Consider the following 19,263-nt stretch of genomic DNA (forward strand, 5'->3'; position numbering starts at 1 on the left):
AATGTGGATTTCATGTATGAAACTGATACCTCCTCCTTTAAAGATTGGCTTGTTAATATTGCCAGGGTCTTTGCCCTTTACTGTGATATCCTATCACTTAATGATTCTGCCTCTGAAGTTGTTTGAATGTGCCCTGAGCACACAGAAAGCTTTATGTCCTGATGACTATCTCTGTTGGTTGATACAGGTAGCCAAAGATGTGTCTGTCAGATTGCATCATGAACTTGAAACTGTGGAGGAAAAGCGTGCTAAAGCTGAGGATGAAAACGAAAGTCTCCGACAGCAGATGATTGAAGTGGAAATATCCAAACAAGCCCTCCAGAATGAGCTGGAGAGACTGAAAGAGGTAATCCCAAGATATATGCAGATTTCTTTCTTGGGTTTAATTGTTAGGGGCTTGGGACTCCAAGTGTCCCATTTGGTGAACTATGGTTTATTTGTAGGGCCCAGAAAGTAGGAATGGTTTTTACATTTTTCGTAGCATTATAAAACAACAACAACCACACAAAAATAAACCTAAAAAAGCAAAGAAGACTATGTGACAATAACTATATGTTGCTTGCAAAGCCTAAAATATTTGCTGTCTGACCCTCTACAGAAAAGGCTTGGTGAACCGTGATCTAAAACTACTTTTTTATCATTTCCATTCAGATGAGCTGGCCATTAATTCCTTTTATGGGTCAAAGTGGAGAATATTATTACTAGAATGCAAAATTAAGCAGTAGCTTTTTCCTCGAGTCTCCTGTTCCTATGAGCTGGAAAATGTGTTATGGTTGTCTATTAAAGCTGTGTAAACAAATAATAAGCCACCTATATCTATTATTCAGGTACCATGGTTTAAATATAGGGCTTTTCTTTTTATCTGAGGGAGTGAATGTATTCTAGCAAAGCGGTCTAGAAAATGAATATATATATATATACATATATATATATTCCCCTTTGCATACAGTAACGCAAAAGCTGTTTTGTTGTTGACTTCCGTTATAAGATTAAAGCTGTATATTTTCTTGGAAAATATCCTGCATATTGATGGAGTTAAAAGCTATTGGTTAGGCCTTTACGGTGATGGCTAAAGCCAGCATTATTACCTGCTAACGGCCTCACTTAGTGCATTTTCCCTTTGGCCAAGTTTCCCGATTCACCCAGTTACTCCTCATCCATCCAGCCATGCACCTGCCCACACTTAATTCAGGCTCCGTACCATGCACTGGGGATGCAGATGTGCACATGGCAGCACAGGCTCTGCTCCCAAGTTGTTTACAACTCCATTTGACACATGGCTGGCAAAACAAATCACAGCAAAGGAGCTGGTGTCGCTACCTCTGTTTCCACCCCTGCCCCCTCACAGCCGCTCAGATGCCCTGATGTTCTCGAGGTTGGGGGGCTCTGACATTCTTTTTCCAGAGATCCACAGCCCTGGGACTCAGTCCCTCGCCTTCAGGTCCCTGCTGACATCTCACCTCAGCCACCTGGCCCCCCCACTTACACATTCAAGTTGTCCCTGCCTCCACCCTGGCCATCCCTGTCTACCTTCCCGTCTGACACACTATGGATTTTGGTGAATTACTTGTATATTGTCAGCACTTGTCTGAAATTGCCACGGGTTTTATTTCTTTGTCGCCTTCACTAATGTGCCTCTAGGACCTGAGCTCTGTGGGAAGAGGGTGTGTCTTTGTAGTTCACTGTGGGGTCTCGGTGCCTAGAACAGTGCCTGGCACTTAGGCGTCGTCAGGGACGTGCAGGGTGAGGGAGTGAGTGAAGGGCGAGAATGTGGAGCTGCGGTGACCACAGCTTGCCTGGGGACTCGGTGAGCTTCACAGCATGTTCTTTCATCGTGGGTAACCCTTGCTCCTTAACTTACGTGTGTACTTACCCCAGGGACTGGGGGGGTTTCTCCTGTCCTTATGGGTCTCTTTCCTCTGCATTTGGAGGTGCTAGTTTTTTACTTCCTTCTTTCTCCTTTGATCTAAGTTTGCTAGAGAGTTTGCCATAATGGTTTCTTTTCTCAGAATTTCCAGTTTGAGCCTGACCTTGAGGGTACAGAAAACATCTTAGGAGTATATTTTGTAAATGTTATATGTGTATATGCCTACATATAGATATTTAAATTATATATACACATAAGTGAATAAATACATTCAAAGCAAACAAAGTTCGTCTTGCCCCCGTGGAACTGGATTTGTGTAGGACTTGGCATCAGGTCACAAATAGCTCCTCAGGGAGGGAAATGATTACTGACATTCAATGCCAGGTAGAGGTGAGGCAAGGATCTTCAGAGAATTGTGATGTTGGCTGAGGTTGGATGTACACAGAGAAGGTGGCAGGGTCAGGCTCTCCCTGCCTTTATGGGTTAGAATCACTCACAGGGATTACTCAGCTGGGCTGCAGTCAGTATTTTACCTGGAGAGTTGCAGTCAGACTAGGGGTGGCTACATATTTGCACCAAACTTCATGATTCTAAATGAATCATAAAACTGACAGGAGTCTGCGGAAGGTAGATACTCTGGACTGTACTGGAAGCAGAGAACGATGGAACCAGGCGATCCAAGGTTCAGAGGTGGTAGAGGAGATACTTATTGGTAAGTGCCGGCTGTGGGCTCCGTGAATGGATTCTTTTTACCGAAGCCAGAACAGAACGTGCTATGAGCTTTGCTCTAGGATGAGGATAATATTTGCTCTATCTTGAGTCTGGCTCGTTATTGTTCACCTCTGAAGTTTTGTAATCGGATGAGTCACATTCCGGAAAAGGCAAGGAGAGTTCGTGCGTCGCATGTGTCTCCGAATGACACAAGTAGTTGCAGACGACTGTGGCCCCCTGAGCCTTGGAGGACAGTAAAACAGCGCATCTCCATGCCTCCTCAGCCCTGTAGCTGCCTGGTGGCTTCTCTCCAGAGCTGCAGACTCTGCAGCTGCCTGGTGGACTTCTCCAAGATGGATTTCCCGTAGCACTTCAAGCTCAGAGAGTCCAGAAACAGACTTGTCACCCTTGGCCCTACCTGAATCTTCTCTGTCTTTCCTATTTGTTTTCACGATGCTACGGATGCTAGTCCCTCAGGCTCGAGCAATGGTGGTTACCCTGACCTCTCTTACTGCTCATACTGAGATTGCCTTCAGATTCTGGTCTTCTGCTTTTGCAGTCTTAGGAATTTTCTTTTTTTAAAGATTATTTATTTATTTATTTGAAAGAGAGAGAGCAGAGCAAGAGAGAGAACACAAGTCAGGGGGAGGGTCACAGGGAGAAACAGGCTCCCCACTGAATATGGAGCCCCATGCCGGGCTGGATCTCAGGACCCTGAAATCATGACCTAAGCCAAAGGCAGACGCTTAACCAACTGAGCCTCCTAGGCGCCTCTGAAAACATGATTTTTTTTTAACATTTTTAAATTTAAATTCAATTAACTAACATATAATAATATTATTGGTTTCAGAGGTACAGGTCTGTGATTCATCAGTCTTATATAATACCCAATGCTCATTCCATCACATGCCCTCCTTAATGCCCATCACCCAGTTACTCCATCCCCCCCATCCCCCTCCTTTCCAGCAACCCTCAGTTTGTTTCCTATGATTAAGAGTCTCTTATGGTTTGTCTCCCTCTCTGATTTCATCTTGTTTTATTTTTTCCTCCCTTCCCCTATGATCCTCTGCTTTGTTTCTTAAATTCCACACATATCAGTGAGATCATATGATAATTGCCTTTCTTTGATTGACTTATTTCGCTTAGCATCATATGCTTTAGTTCCATCCACATTGATGCAAATGGCAAGATTCCATTTTTCTCTCTCACTGATACATGTTGTACCATGGATGGACCACGAAAATAGACCAAGGAAAAGAAGCTGGACATATAGCACAATTCCATTTACCAGAAGTATTCAGAATAGGTAAATCCACAGACAGAAAACAGATGAGTGGTTTCCAGGGACTGGGGAGAAGAGAGGACTGCTTAATGGGTATGGGGTCTGCTTCTGGAGTGATGAAAAGGTTTTAAACCAGATAGAGGTGATGGCTGCACAACCCTGTGAATGTACTAAATGCCTCTGTGTTGCACACTTTAAGATGGTCAGTCTTCACCTCAAATAAACATTTTTGGATTCTCTCTTCTACCCGTACTTTGACCACTCTTCTCTCAAGTGAATATTTGAGAGCTGACTCTATGCCGTCAACCCATTAAAGACATATGCTACTTCTGGTCCTTCCCTTCTCTGTTTTATCTTCGACACTCCCCCAACGCTGACAGTGGGACTCTCTGCTTAAACACATGAACTTGCCCTGGCTCCCAATTGTCTAACTCTCTAGCGTGACATAGAGGACCCTTCCTGCCGGGGACCATCCCTGTCTCCCAGCTGGGTTCCCCACCCCACCGCTGCAGACCCTGGAGTGAAATAAAAGGCAGCAGAGCAAGATGAGAAGAATCTGTGCCCTCTGGTCCCGTTTGAACCGAGTGGGTCTTAGAAAGTCACTGTCTCCATTGATAGATAAGACGATTGAAGAGGGTTGGCAATATGAAACTATCTGGAATTGTCCCTCCTGGCTAGCCAGCTTGCCTGCCTGCTTCCTTGTGCCTATTCGCATCATGGTCCTTGCACCCAACACCTGTACACCCTGCCATTCATGCAAGCTCAAAATGTTTTTGTCTTTTGAGGGGTATATTTCTTCTAGTACTCAACTCTATGATGAAATATCTCGACAGGTTGAAAATGGTCAATCTTAGCTTAGTTTCAGCTTCTTAAAGATTGCTTCCACTGAGGAGTTTTTCATTCTACCCAAATTTTTGAGTACTTATACATGTTAGACACAATAATAACTGGCCAAGTTAGTTGGCACTTGCAAGGGACAGAGACATGTTCTAGATCATTCCAGGGAACTGGGCTTTTTTTTCTTTTTTTCTTATTGAGGTGTAATTGACACATAACATATTAGTTTCAGGTGTAATGGTTCAATATTTGTATATATTGCAAAATGATCACTGCAATAACTGGTTAACATTCCTTGTTAAACACATGGGTCCAAAAATTTTTTTTCTTGTGATGAGAACTTCTAAGATCTACTCTCTTAGTGACTTTCAAAATATGCACTACAGTATTGTTAACTATGGTCATTAGGCTATACATTACATCCCAGGACTTACTTATTTTATTATAACTGGAAATTTGTATCCTTTGATTGCCCTTACCCCCTTGTACCCATCCACCCTACTAGGGATTGTTGAATGAAGCCACAGGGAACCAATTAGCAGCCAGATAGCTCTTGTGGGCCATCTTTCAGCACCGTTCAGGATGTGATATTGATTCTCTGGGTTTGGTTGAGACTTCTGTGGCTAGTAAATGGTTCGGATTTTGTAAATATTTCCTGAGTGCTTGAGAGGAAAGCATATGCTCCAGTTTTGGGGTGAAGACTTTAAATCCATTAGATTGAAGACTTTCAAACTTTAACTCACAGCAAGCAGTACATTTTGTATCATCACTCGAAATACAAACATAAGGGTTTCACAGAATAATGCCTATCTTTGCCATATGGGACGCATTTTGATATTTTCAATTCTGTTCAGTTCTGTTTATTTATTTATTTTTAAAGATTTTATTTATTTTTTTTTTGACAGAGAGCGACACAACGAGAGAGGGAACACAAGCAGGGGGAGTGGGAGAGGGAGAACAGGCTTCCCACTGAGCAGGGAGCCCGATGCAGGGCTCAATCCCAGGATCCTGGGATCATGACCTGAGCCGAAAGCAGATGCTTAACGACTGAGCCACCCAGGCGCCCCCAGTTCTGTTTTTTTAAATGGTAGTTATATGTTTGATTTACAGTCCATTGGTAGATTGCTGCAATTTGGAAAAAGATTTTTTAGATCATTTGTTAATTGTGTTGTTCAAATTTTTAAAATCCTTTATAGTTTTGTTTTGTCTCCTAAATATATCTGTTTTGGATAAAGGTATGTTAAAATCACCTGTTATAATTTTGTATTTGTATCCTCTTGTAATCTGTCAAATTTTGCTTATATATTTTGAATATAAATGCATACAGATTTAGAACTGCTTTTTAGAACTGTTTTTTGATGATGAATTGTTCCCTTTATCATTTGATAATGACCTCTTTATTCTAACGTATTTTTTTTTTTTTAATTTGCCTGGTATAGCTTTTCTGTGCTTCCATTAGTTTTCATTTTTCTGTGTCATTATATTTTAGGTGTATTTCTTGTGACTGGTCTATAGCTATCTTTTTAAAAATGGAATCTGATAATACCTTTTTTAAAAAAACTTGTGAATTTAACCCATTTACATTTATTATGGTTATTGATGTGTTTGAATTTATTTCTGTCACTGTATTTTATGTTTGTAAACTCCATGCCTTTTCTTCATTTCTTTTTTCTATTATTTTACGTTGATTTCTCTTTGAATTTTCAATTCTCATATTCTTTTGCTTCGTTAGGAATTTCTGTTACTGTTTTAAAAATTACTCTTATTTAACATGCCTGTTTGACTTAATATCTAAAACTAATCATTATCCCCATTCTTCTCCTTAGTAATATAAGCATCTTAGAAAGCTTCAACTCCAGTCAGCTCCAATCATTATGTAGTATCATTTTAGTTTTATCTTTTTAAAACCATCCTCCCCCCAAAAGTTGGCTAATTTAACAGTTAATGCTTATTTAGATTCATTTACATATTTTCTAATGTTATCATTGCTTTTTAGTGTTACTCCTTCCAAGTTCAGTTTTCTTCTTGCTGATCTATTAACATATCCTTGAGTGTTTTCTTTCAGTAAATGGTATTCTAAAAATTCTGTTATGTCATCCTCAGTCTTGAAAGATATTTAGTTGGGCATGGGATCCTAACACTTCAAAGATAATATTTTTTATTATCTTCTGGTTCTATTTTGCGATCAAGAGGTCTGCTGTCAGATAATTCTCATTTTTGTAGATGATCTGTCTTTACTTCCTGGTTACTTTTATGCTTTTCTTTTTGTGTTTGGTATTCTATAGTTTCAACCAGATGTATCTAGATTTATTTTTATATTTTAGGCAACATTAATTGTCAATCTGTTTATGTCTTTCATGACATCTGGAAAATTCTCACTCTTTGAATAATGTTCAGTAGTGAAATTATGTCTTTAAATAGTGTTTCTTCCCCCATTTTCTGTATCATTTCTTGAATTCCTATTAGTCTTATGTAGGAACTTCTGTTGGCCATTCTTATTCCAGCCACCATCTCGTTTAATTGTCCTTCTTTTTTAAATCTTCTTATCTCTCTGTGCTATATGTATTTTTTAAAGATTTATTTATTTATTTTACAGAGACAGAGAGCACGTGCACGTGCAAGCATGCTTGCGCACGTGAGGGAGTGGGGTGCAGGCAGAGGGAGAAATTTCAAGCAGACCTCCCACTGAGCAGAGTCCAAGATAGGGCTCAATCCCAGGATATGAGATCATGACCTGAGCAGAAACCAAGAGTTGGATATTCAACCGACTGAGCCACCCAGGTGCCCCACTGGGCTTTATTTTGAATAATTACTTCATTTCTTGTCCAAGTTATGAATTCTCTTCTTTACAAAAGAATTACTGTTTTATTCATCCACTAAGTTTTCATTTCAATGAAATGAATTTTTAAAAATTTGCTTGTTCTGTTTCATAAGTTTCTTTTTTCCTTATGATATTTCTTCCTTAAATTTTGAAACATTTAAAAATCACAGCCTCTTTCAGTTTGTTCCATTTTCTTGAGTTCTTAGGTGTTACCAATCCCTCTATTTTTCAGATCTGCTGTCTCTCACCTAAGGTGGACTTTTTTATGAGCTCTAAGAACTCATTTCTTAGTGGGAATTCCATGAAGTTTTGTAGAAATGTCCTTTTAGCGAGATTTTGCGTTGGTCTTTTCCAAATGCTTCAATAGTATTATTGGTCCAAATAAATACACTTGTTAATTTTGGGCTTGTGGAGTTGTGTGCCAAAGGGTGTGTGTCAATGGGATATCAAACTTGTATGTGGCATACATCTAAATATTTTTATACTTCAAGGGAGATTTTTTTTTTTTTGTCATCACCCAGTATCCTGAGCAGAAGGTTATTACTCTCCCCCTTTCCAGGTGATTTTTAGTTTACTTTCAATGCATCCCTTCAGTGGGTTGTCTGGGTGCATTTATCGAAGATTCTTCTCATGCTCCTGGCTAGAGTGCCTATTTCTGGGTAAGAGAACTTCTACCAGTTCCTGCTGCTCTCTACCCCCTTAATCCTGTGCATTTCTGATACTAGGGAATTTTCCTTTTGTGAATGTGTCAGTCAGCTGTGTATAAATTTCTGCTTTTTATGTTTTCTTTAGCATTTCTAGCTGTTGGGGGAAGGCGCAAGATAGCTCAGTGTGCTGTGTTGCTAAAACAGGATGTAACCCTTCAGAGTTCAGCGGAAGCTTTCCAGTAGCGCTCTGGAGTGCCATGAGTAACCCCGGTGGTCTTCCATCTCATGACTCAGCACTTATGTCCCCGCCTCTCTCTGTTCATTTCCCTCTACCCTGCTACGCACCAGTTCCCATTTGCCGCAGGGCTTTTTTTGAACTCATGGATTTTGTTACATCATGGCTTCTACTTGCCTATATTCTCTGTAGGTATTTGCTAGAGACTGAATGTTTATATCCCCAGCCCCCTGCCAATTCATTTGTTAAGTCCTAGTTCCCACTAGGATGGAATGAGGTGGTGGATCCTTTGGGAAGTGATTGGATTATGAAGATGGAGCCCTTGTGGATGGGATTAGTGCCCTTTTCAAAGAGAGCCCAGAGCTCCCTTGCCCCTTCCACCAGGTGAGGACACAGTGAAAAGATGGCCCTCGATGAACCAGGAAGTGGCTTCTCACTAGACACCCAATCTGCCAGCACTGTCTTAGGTTTCCCAGCCTTCAGAACTGTGGGAAATGAATGTTTGTCCTTGAAGTCACCCAGTCCATAGTATTTGTGTTCTAGCAGCCTGAACAGACTAAGATAGTCTTTCTGCTTTTTTCTCAACCAGTGGGTAAGGACTTTTCTCTCTGTCATTCACTGCATTCAAACTCTCAGAAGGCCATAAAGTCTGGAAGCATAGGTGTATAAACATAATAAATGATTTATTGCTATTACGCTATCGTTTAATAAAACATTATCTGTGTTTCCAGACTTTATGGTCCTCCTTATAAGAAAAAGATATGCTTGAGTGAGCCAGTGTAAAGCATCTTTGGGCAGAGGCCCCATGCCAGGGCATCTCCTTGGACCCTGACCAGGTTGTTGGCAGCTGCTGTGCAGTCAGTGAGGGCCTTGTTCCTGGTCCAGTCAGTGGTGGACTGCCGGCTGGCAGGGCCTGCAGAGTACAGGCAGGCATTCTTTGTGTTAGCTTGGCAGGCTCTCCAAGATACCTCGGGAGGAATAAGTAGCATCTGGTTCCATTTGCTGGTCTCATGAGTTAGGGGGGGCAGGGTGACTCTAACTAGAGAACAGGAAGTGGAGAGAAATGCAGTACCCTGAATGATATCCCAGTTAGCTGGCCTGCTGAGTTAATAATGAGGTGAAATGGGATGAGAGTGGGAGCAGGAAGAATCAGGGTGTCTGGTTAAGTCTTCTTCCCAAGCACTAAAACACAAGTAGAGTCTGGTGTGTGTGTGTGTGCGCGCGTGTGCACACGTATGTATCTGTGTCTGCACAGGAGTCTGGAGGGAAATGGCCTTTTGTAGGTTCTCATCAGACCAGGAGACAGGGATGGGATTAGAGTAGAGCCCCCTCAACTCCAATTGAAGGGGAATAAATACCAGGCCGGAAAATCCAGATATCACAGGCTGGGGAGGATTAGTAAGAGGGCAGCAATTGTAGGAAGATTTGGCATAAATAATTTTGAATGCTTAAGCTGTAAATGGAACAGTTTGGGTGTCTGGGAAGAAAGGGGATGTGTGTTCAGTTAAACAATGATAAATAGTACTAATGGCTAATTTCACGCTGTTATCAGGAAGGCACAGGAGAGCCGATCACAATCTGTTCTGGTCACTCAGAACGGGTGCCCTTGGAGCGATTTCTTGTCAAAATCAAGACAGAATCATACAAAGGTCTTCTAGAAGGCTAGTAAAAGTCCTGTGACCCACTTCACAGTGGTCCGCATGCTGTCTTCCATGGGCACTGTCTCGTGCACTATCTGGGCAGGCACATTTACTTCTTCGCGGTGAGCTGTGGTGGAGGCTCCAAGACAGATGTGGGGCTTGCCCAGGTTCGAGTTTCTGAAATGCTTTTGTGTCTTGGGTTATGCTATTTTGTTAAGTTTTGTTGTCAAAGGGCTATATTACTTCCACATAGTGTGGCTCTTATATCGCAAAAGAAAGAAAATGGTGGTGAGGACACAGGCAGGACTTCGGAAGGAGTAACTGAGTTTGGCGGCTCTCCTGGGATCTGGCATGCATGGCCAGACCCAGGCCTGGGGACCTCAGGCTGACTGAGCGTCAGAGCCAGAAGAATCCTGGCGATGAGTTAGCCAACCTCCCCATTACCTACAGGAGGAAACCAAGGTCTGGGTAGGTTGTGAATGGCAGCTACCCCGGGTCTCCTGACTCCCAGAAACCCTCCTCCACTCCTTTCCTTAGGACCTTAACTCTAGCCCCACCTCCTCCCTTCTCTGTAGGCCCAGGAGGAAGAGGAGGGTTCCCAGGTCAGGGCAGGAGGTAAGCACTTGTGGGGCCAGCTTGACTGTGGTCTTCAGGGGAAGCTGCTGGAAGAGAGAGCAGTCCTAGGTTCCCTGCTCCAATGGGTTGGTGAGGAAGGGCACCTGTGTCTTTCTTTGACCCATTAATGCTTTCATATAAAATTAATTTCTACTTTTAGAAGTATTTATTAAGCTGCTTCTTTCATCTCTACTGAGAAAATTATAGGAAGAAGAGGAGCAGAATTTACCTTTGAAGAGAGTGAGCGCAGGCCTCTCAGCTTGTCTTACCCCTCACTGCCATGGGGCCTCCCGTGGCCCTCTCCCTCTCATCCTGCCCCGTGGTCCCTGCCGTTCTGTCCCCAGGATTGTTCCAAGATGCCTGTGAAATGTTGCCCATTCTTAAAGATTCTCCCAGAAATGCCCCCTCCTCCTTGAAGCCTTCTATAACATTTTTCTGACCTCTGAACAAACATTTTCATATGATTAAACCATTACATGGTTGCTAGAGAATGGTCGAAAAGTGGAGGGAAAAAGTTTCCATCATGCTAACGTCCCAGAGATACAGCTCATTTTTCATATGAAATTGGAAGCACACCCTATATACTTTTTGGTATAGTATTTTTAGCATAGTATTTTTTATTTTTAATTAAACTTTTTGTTTTGAGATACTTGTAAACTTGGAGGCAGTTGTAAGAAATAATACGGGGGAGGTCTCATGTACCGCTTCCCTCGTTTCTCCCAGGGGTAAACTCTAGTATGGTACCAGAACTAGGATAGCCACATTGATTCAGTCAAGCTGTGGAACAATTCCATCACCACAAGGATCCCTCACGGTGACCTTTTATGGCCACACCCACTTCCCTCCTGTCCCCACTCCATACCCATCCCCGGCAACAGCTATGTTCTCCGTTTTGATAATTTTGTCATTCCAAGACTGTTATATAAATGGAATCATTGACTTTTTTCACTCTCTAGCATTCTCCAGAGATTCATCCAGGTGGTTGTGCATATCCATAGTTGGTGTCCTCTTCCTGCTGAGTCGTGTTCCAAGGCACACATGTCCCGTAGTGTTTAGTCATTCACCTACTCGTTAGATGCAGGACATTCAGGTTGTTTCCAGTTTGGAGCTTTTACAAATAGAGTTGCTGTGAACATTTGTGTGCAGGTTTTTGTGGGAACATAAGGCTTCATTTCTCTGGGATAAATGTCTGGGACGTCATTTCCTGCGTAGTATAGTAGTTGCATATCTAATTTTTTAAAGAAAGTGCCAAACTGTTTTCCAGAGTGGCTATACCATTTAACATTGCTACCAGCAACCAGAGAGTGCTCCAGTTTCTCAGCATCCTCACCAGCATTTGGTGTTGTCACTGTTTTTTTATTTTAGTTATTCTGATAAGTGATACCTCATTGTAGTTTTATTTTATTATTATTATTATTTTTAAGATTTTAAGTTATCTCTACACCCAGCAGGGGGCTCGAACTTACAACTCCGAGATCAAGAGTCACACGCTCCATTGACAGCCAGCCAGACACCCCTCATTGTGGCTTTCATTTGCATTTCCCTAATGGCTAATGATGTTGGACATATTTTCCTGTGATATTTGCCATGTGTATTTCCTCTTTGGTGAAACGTCTCTTTATGTTTTTTGCCCATTTCCTAACTGGATTGCTTGTTTGTTTGTTTTTAAACTACTGTTGAGTTTTCAGAGTTTGTTCTGTATTCTAGATACTAGTCCTTTGTTGAATATATTATTTGCAAGTATTTTCTCTCACTCCAAGCCTGTCTTTTATCCTTTCAGTGGGGTCTTTCTTCCTCTCGGCAAATGTTTTTAATTTTGATGAAGTTCAATTTATAAATGTTTCCTTTTATGGTATGGTCTTTGCTTAGCCCTAGATTCTGAATATTTTCTTCCGGTTTTGAAAATGTTTTCTATTTTACGTTTAAATCCATGGTCCATTCTTTTTTATAATTCTAGTTAATATACAAATAGCATTCAGTGATTCATCCCTTACATATCACACCCAGTGCTGATCACAAGTGCTGTCCTTATACCCATCACCATTTAACCCATCCCCTCCCCAGCTCCCCTCCAGCAACCCTCCCCGTTTGTTCTCTGTAGTTAAGAGTCTGTTATGGTTTGTTTCCCTCTCTCTGTTTTTACTTTCCCCCCTCCCATATGTTCATCTGTCTTCTTTGTTAAATTCCACATATGAGTGAAATCAGGTGGTATTTGTCTTTGACTGACTTTTTCGCCTAGCATAACACCCTCCAGTTCCATCCACATCATCACAAATGGCAAGATTTCATTCTTTTTGATGGTTGAGTAATATCCCATCGTATATATACGCCATATCTTCTTTATCCATTCATCAGTCACTGGACATTTGGGCTCTTCCCATGGTTTGGCTATGTTTGATAATGCTGCTATAAACATTGGGGTACATGTGCCCCGTCAAATCAGTGTTTTTGTGTCCTTTGGACATACCCAGTAATGTGATTGCTGGGGGGTAGCTCTATTTTTAACTCTTTGAGGAACCTCCATAGTTTTCCAGAGTGGTTGCACCAGTTTGCATTCCCATCAACAGTATAAGAGGGTTCTCCTTTCCCTACATCCTTGTCCATGGTCCATGTCGAATTCATTTTTGTGTAAGGCATGAGACTTAGGTCAAGTTCATTTTTTTTTTCTTTTTTTCTTTTCTTTTCTTTTTTTTTTTTTAACCTACGGATGTCTAATTGCTCCAGCACCATTTGTTGAAAAGGCTGTCTTTCCTCCATTGAATTACTTTGCACCTTGTCAAAACTCAGTCGGACGTATATGTGTAGGTCTGCTTCTGGGTTCTCTGTTCCATTGATCTCTGCCAGTACAGCCTGGATGACTTAGCAGTATAAATCTTAAAACTGCTGTGTCTGCTCCAACCAGCAGTTTGAGTCTCACTGGACCCCTCAGTGGCATTTCAGAACACCCCGATCTCTGCCTTATAGGATGCAGATATATGTCTGCACATCCCTGCCCTTATCAAGCATTCAGTAAATATTTGTTGAATGAGTGAAAGTTTCATCATCTTTATTTCTCCTTGAGAAAGAGCCATAACATATTTACAGATCTCCTTGGTGAGAAATTTCCCATAAATGTTTACCTCAGGACAGTGAATACAAACCAGTAATTCCACTCCAGATCAAGAATTTTGATAATGACCCTGTGTGGGTCATGAAATCACCCTGTTTGGTTAGTGATAAGGAAAGCTGTTTTCTGTCAGCTTCCTGCGTATTCAGGCAGGCTCGGGATGTCCATCGCTGGGATCGTACCATACCCAGTTGTCCCCTGTGAGCTGAGTGGGCTCCTCTGTAGCTGTTTCCTCAGCGGGTCATCCGCAGGCACTGGGGGTGCTCAGCTGGCCTTTCAGGCAGAGGGTGGCCCCCCTGGCACGGCCACGTCAGAAGCAGCCAGGCTGTGTGAGCGGCCTTTGGTTTGCAAGCCACAGAGATTTAAGACCCAGCTCTTTCTCCTCTTTCCTCAACACCACCTTTCTTGGCAGACGGGAACCTTTGATAATGTGGGGTGTATGGCAGAAACATGTTACCTCCTGCTGTATAAGCAATTAGACTAGAACTTGTGAGTTGCAGTGAAACAGACACTGTGTTCACTTTGCTTGTCTTTAAAAATAATCAAAGTAGAGGGGCACCTGGGTGGCTCAGCCATTAAGCATCTGCCTTCGGCTCAGGTCATGATCCCAGGGTCCTTGGATCGAGCCCCGCATCAGGCTCCCTGCTCAGCGGGAAGCCTGCTTCTCCCTCTCCCACCCCCCTGCTTGTGTTCCCTCTCTCGTTGTGTCTCCCTCTGACAAACAAATAAATAAAATCTTTAAAAAAAAATAATCAAAGTAGAGACAGAGCACCTATTTCTGACTTCAGTAGAATGTTAATTGCATCAAGTTTGTGCTATGGGAATAAATAAAAAATACTTCTCTTTTCAAAGTTTACGGTTGATACTTGAGTCTGTCGTATTTATGTGCTGTAAGTCGTGTTATTGATGTGATATACTTTAGGTAACTTGTCTTCAAATGCAGAGTCAAGAGTCAGAGAAATAGAAATGCTTAGAAAATACTACATGGTAGTATCTGTTTCCTGAGTATACTTTCTGGGTATTTCTCTGACTCAAGTGAGAGTCATCATACACTGAGTGGTATGATTATGAGCCAAATAAGCAGTTTTCATTTTTCCCCCTAGTAATCAAAAATTACTCAGCATTGAAAAGGTACCAAGTGATACCTATATATAGTTACACAAGCACACAGAATGTCTTGCCTTTGAGCAGTTGCTCCAGCAGTGTTTGCTTTCTGACCTAAGGATGAGCCTCGGAGAAAGGAGAGACCCTAAGCTGTCCCGGGGCACTTTCCCTCATGGTTTATTTGTGCAGATTGGTTAATCTTTTTACTGAAAGAACGTTCATGTGGGATGCTGGGTTCTCATTTGTTCCCCAACATCGCAGGTGCTCTTTCTCATGACCCACAGTCATTTTACTGGAATGAGGGAATGTGGAAAATGTGGGGTGTGTTCATCAGGTGGTTGGCATTTGAACTGGGTTGCTGTTCGATTTTAGATGCTGATGTGAGCTGATTGCCTAGACAAAACAATGTTTATTTATCAAGCACGTATTTGTATTTATTACTTCATTCTGAAGAGTCGGAGTAGACCCTCGTCAGTTGTCCTCCCATCATCCGTGGCTTCGTCTGTCTGGCCAGAGGAGTGGAGTGAGCAAGAGGGCAGTTTGGGGAAACCAGCAGTGGGGCGTCAGGGCACCAGGCATGTCTCCATGGTCAGTTCGAAGACCACACAGAGAGTGGGGATGTGAAGAGGCTTTCCAATGCTTGGGTCTGTGTTTGTTCATGGGCATTAATAACTTTTCTCATAAATGAGTGAAATAGAATCATTTCTGAGAATCTTCCGTTTATTATGTTGGTAAATCATAGGAAAAGTATGATTTAAAGATGATGTCATTTTAGGGCGCCTGGGTGGCTCAGTTGTTAAGTGTCTGCCTTCGGCTCAGGTCATGATCCCAGGGTCTTGGGATCGAGCCCCGCATCGGGCTCCCTGCTCGGCGGGAAGCCTGCTTTTTCCTCTCCCATTCCCCCTGCTTTTGTTCCTTCTCTTACTTTGTCTCTCTCTGTCAAATAAATAAATAAAATCTTAAAAAGAAATATTTAATCAAAAAATATGATGTCATTTTATGCAACAGTTGCCTCAGTTTGGGTCTAATACGTGCATTTAAAACACTTCTAGTGATCAAGAGCTTTAAACGCTCCTGTTAGTGGAGAGTTGCAGGAAGGTTCTCTTATGTCAACTGGAGGCAGTTTTCCCCCTGGCTAGCCGATTGCATGTTAAGGGATGGGCCACACCACTCTTTTGCTTTTCAATTTTGAAGTGACCCTGGGAGTCTTATTTGTTTCCCAAGATTTTTGGTTTGGGTTTGGATTTATTTTGAGACAGGGTTACTCATGGGGTCACCTAAGTGATGCAGTCCAGATGTCATATAACCATCATGGAAACATCACACGTTGAAATCACTTGGGTTTCTTAAGCCTCAGTATTGTGGACATTTGGGGCTGGATAATTCTTTGTAGTGGGGGCTGTCCTGTGCATTGAAGAATGATGAATAGCATTCCTGGCCCTACTCTTACCAGATGCAAGTAATAGCCCCCTTCCCGTTTGTGACAATGTCAGTGGGCATTGCCAAACATCCTTGGAGGGGGACCAAAATCTCTACTCGTGGAGCACCAAAAACTAACCTGGACACCTCCATCCAACGCCCGCCCTCCCCGCCAATCTTCAGAGGAAGAGTCCTGATTGACTCAGTGAACACGTGGTGATGTGGATGCATTGGGCCATTACCGTGGTGTCAGGTTCTTTCCTCTTAATGAAGGATTTGTTTGACCCGATTGTGAGGGGCCTGTACAAGGTTTGTCCTAGCACTTTAGGCAAGCTCTCTTATCTCCCTTCTTATTGTATCTGGCTTCAAGTCCTAGAAGTCCAGAGCTTGGCTCCCGATTCTCTTTTCCAGAGGGCAGGCCAGCCTGTGTTTTCTTAACCCTGTGAAGAGGTGGGTCAGAGGTGGGCACAGTGTGTTTGCTGTCAACTGCTTGCAAGACAGCTTCAGAGGGGCCCTTTGAAACAATCATGTAGACATTTGCATCTTTTTTTTTTTTTTGCAGGAGGATTAGAGAACAGCTACGCTCAGAGCTCATTGTGACAAGGTGCATCTTGCACCACTGCTTTTTATTAGGTAGTGAAAGGGATCTTAGCAGTGCGTTCCGAAGCTGAACCCTTTAGCCCCATGGTGCTCCACCCTGGCCTCACAGCAGAATTCCTGGGGAGCTTTTAAGAATCTTGATGCCCAGGCCACGCCCAGGCCAGTTACATCACCACGGGGCGGGGGGGGGGGGGGGGGAGGACCCAGGCATCGTGGTTTGTTTTTTTTTTATTTCCCCAGGTGATTTTTAGATCAGCCATGGTTCCTGCCATGAGATGGTAAGTCTGAAGCTTCTCTGTAATCATAATTATTTCCCACTCAGGAGAGGTGCTACAGGTTGGTTAGGTTAAGAAGGTTAAAATGAGAGTTTCCAGAATAGGCGTTTTGGGAATGATGAGGCCTCTGAGTGACCTCTTTGCATCAAAGCCGAGGCCCCAGACAACTGAGCCAGAGCATGTAATTGCTCTAGTGAGGTCGCCAGTTCACAGTCTAGAGCTGTGTGTTTATGACCGCAGAAGTTGTAAAGGGCAGTGACTGTGTGGCTTCCTGTCCATTAATTACTGTTTTCCTAAACAAGTTGGAGGCCAGATTCTAGCATGCACACACGACAGTGGCCTTTGCCTGGCTGTGGTTTGTTTTAACCTGCCACTCATCAAATTCATACTCTCTGGCCACCCCCAGTTTAGCTGGTTTTCCTCTTCCCCTTTCACTCATCTGGGAGCACACTTTTCCACCTGTCTCAGACGGGGCTGGTCCCCTGTGGCTCTGTTCCTCCAGGGCAGAGGTGGGACGGGAACCGTCATTAGAATGCAGTGGCGGTCCTGCAGCAATCTCTCGCTTCCTCCTGCCTGCTCCAGCGGCCTCTGAGCCTCTGCAGACAGTGGGGAGAAGGCCTGGCATGGGCCTCTGAAGCCATGCCCCTTGAGTGCTGGGATTGCATTTGTAGTCACCTGCCCTCGGGGTATTAGAACACCTTGGCAGGAGAAGGACAGAAGAGGTAAAGGGTGGTCTGCTGGCCCCGGGGTCTCCCCCTGCTGGGAGTTCCTCTAGAGCGAGTGGACAGGGGAGTAGACACAGGCAGTGGGGAGAAGCAGGTGGAGCCCCTCAAACAGAACAGACCAGAGGCCCTATCCCAGCCACAACTGACAGTTTCCTGGGCGCCAGACACAGCACTCAGTGCTCAAAGAGCCTCACCTAGTGCCGTCCTTAAGCAACCAGGCGAGCCGGGCGGGGCAGACCCATTTTCAGTGGAGAAAATGGAGCCTCAGTGATGTAAGTAACCTGCCCTAGGTCACACAGCTTGTAAACAGACAGGATCTTACACCAGTGATTAACGACTTTATAAGCGACAGAGCCAATACTTTATTATTTTTTTTTTTAATCAAAATGCCTTTCCCTTTCTGGAAGAGAAGTGGGGCTTATGTGTGAAATGTATAAACATGCCCACTGTTGCACATTAAGACTGTGTATATGCAAAACAAAGAAACAAAGAGGATAAAGGAGGGAATCCACCGCATTTTTTTAATCCTGTGTCACAGAGTCAGTCTGGCTGTGGCCATTTCCATTGACAGACCATATTCCATTGATTGTCGTCGATGAAAACGTGTAATATTAAGGGCAAGTAACATAAACTGCCAATGAAATCATGACATGCCATAGATCATAGCATGCGACCTGAGCTCAGAGATATTGAAATGCAAAAATGTGTATCTTAAGATCAATGGAATATGACAGGTAATACTTTTTTTTTTAGTGCCCTTGGATAAGCCCTATTATGTCTCATGCCCAAATTACTTCCCACTTGAATTAGGTACCTAAGGAAACATGAAGGGATTTGAAAACATTCCTGTAAGATTCGGGAAGGCTTTCTTGTAGCTCCTTTTTAGAATAGTCCTATAACCCGCACTGAATACTGCCTGTCTTGTAACCCTTCATGTTCCTTCCTAGGAGGTAGAAAAAGTCCTAGGAGGCCAGAGATTCACACAAAGCTTCCTCCTTTACTTTCATCTTAAAAAAACAACAAACAGATGAAACTAAACTTAGTAGAGTGGTTGGCATTCATTAGAGTTTTTGTTTAGTTCTTGCACTAGGCTCTGTTTTGACATTTAGTAGTAAAGAATTTAAACAGAGACAGGGAAGTTTAATGAGTTTTAAGGATGTTTTGAGAAAGCAGTCAGAAGTGGCCTTCGGTGATGTCACTTCTGCCTGTATTTAAAGACTGGGCTGGTTGAGAAGGCTTCTGGAGTGTGGACAAAGAAAGGTACCTGGTGCAGACGCCAGTAGGCTGGCCTGCCTGGGGGGTGTGGGGGGTGTTCTTGGAGCTGTCTTCAGAAGCTCACTGACAGCACGCGAAGTGAGCAGAAACCACTGAAGAGGCCA

The 19,263-nt window shown here is 43.0% G+C and overlaps 1 protein-coding gene across 10 annotated transcripts in view; it reads left to right on the top strand.

Annotated features, from left to right (window-relative positions):
• MTCL1 (microtubule crosslinking factor 1) overlaps positions 1–19,263 on the top strand; it is a 120,179-nt gene that overhangs the window by 11,849 nt on the left and 89,067 nt on the right. For all 10 annotated transcript variants that reach the window (XM_073898519.1, XM_073898523.1, XM_073898524.1 and 7 more), the window contains exon 3: positions 188–346. In XM_073898519.1, coding sequence (XP_073754620.1) covers positions 188–346 — 159 coding nt within the window. The remainder of the gene's footprint in view (positions 1–187; positions 347–19,263) is intronic.

The sequence above is a fragment of the Callorhinus ursinus genome, unplaced genomic scaffold (genome assembly GCF_003265705.2).
Source record: "Callorhinus ursinus isolate GAN/ISIS: 27379988/994484 unplaced genomic scaffold, GSC_fseal_2.0 scaffold11, whole genome shotgun sequence".
Taxonomy (NCBI): Eukaryota; Metazoa; Chordata; class Mammalia; order Carnivora; family Otariidae; genus Callorhinus; species Callorhinus ursinus.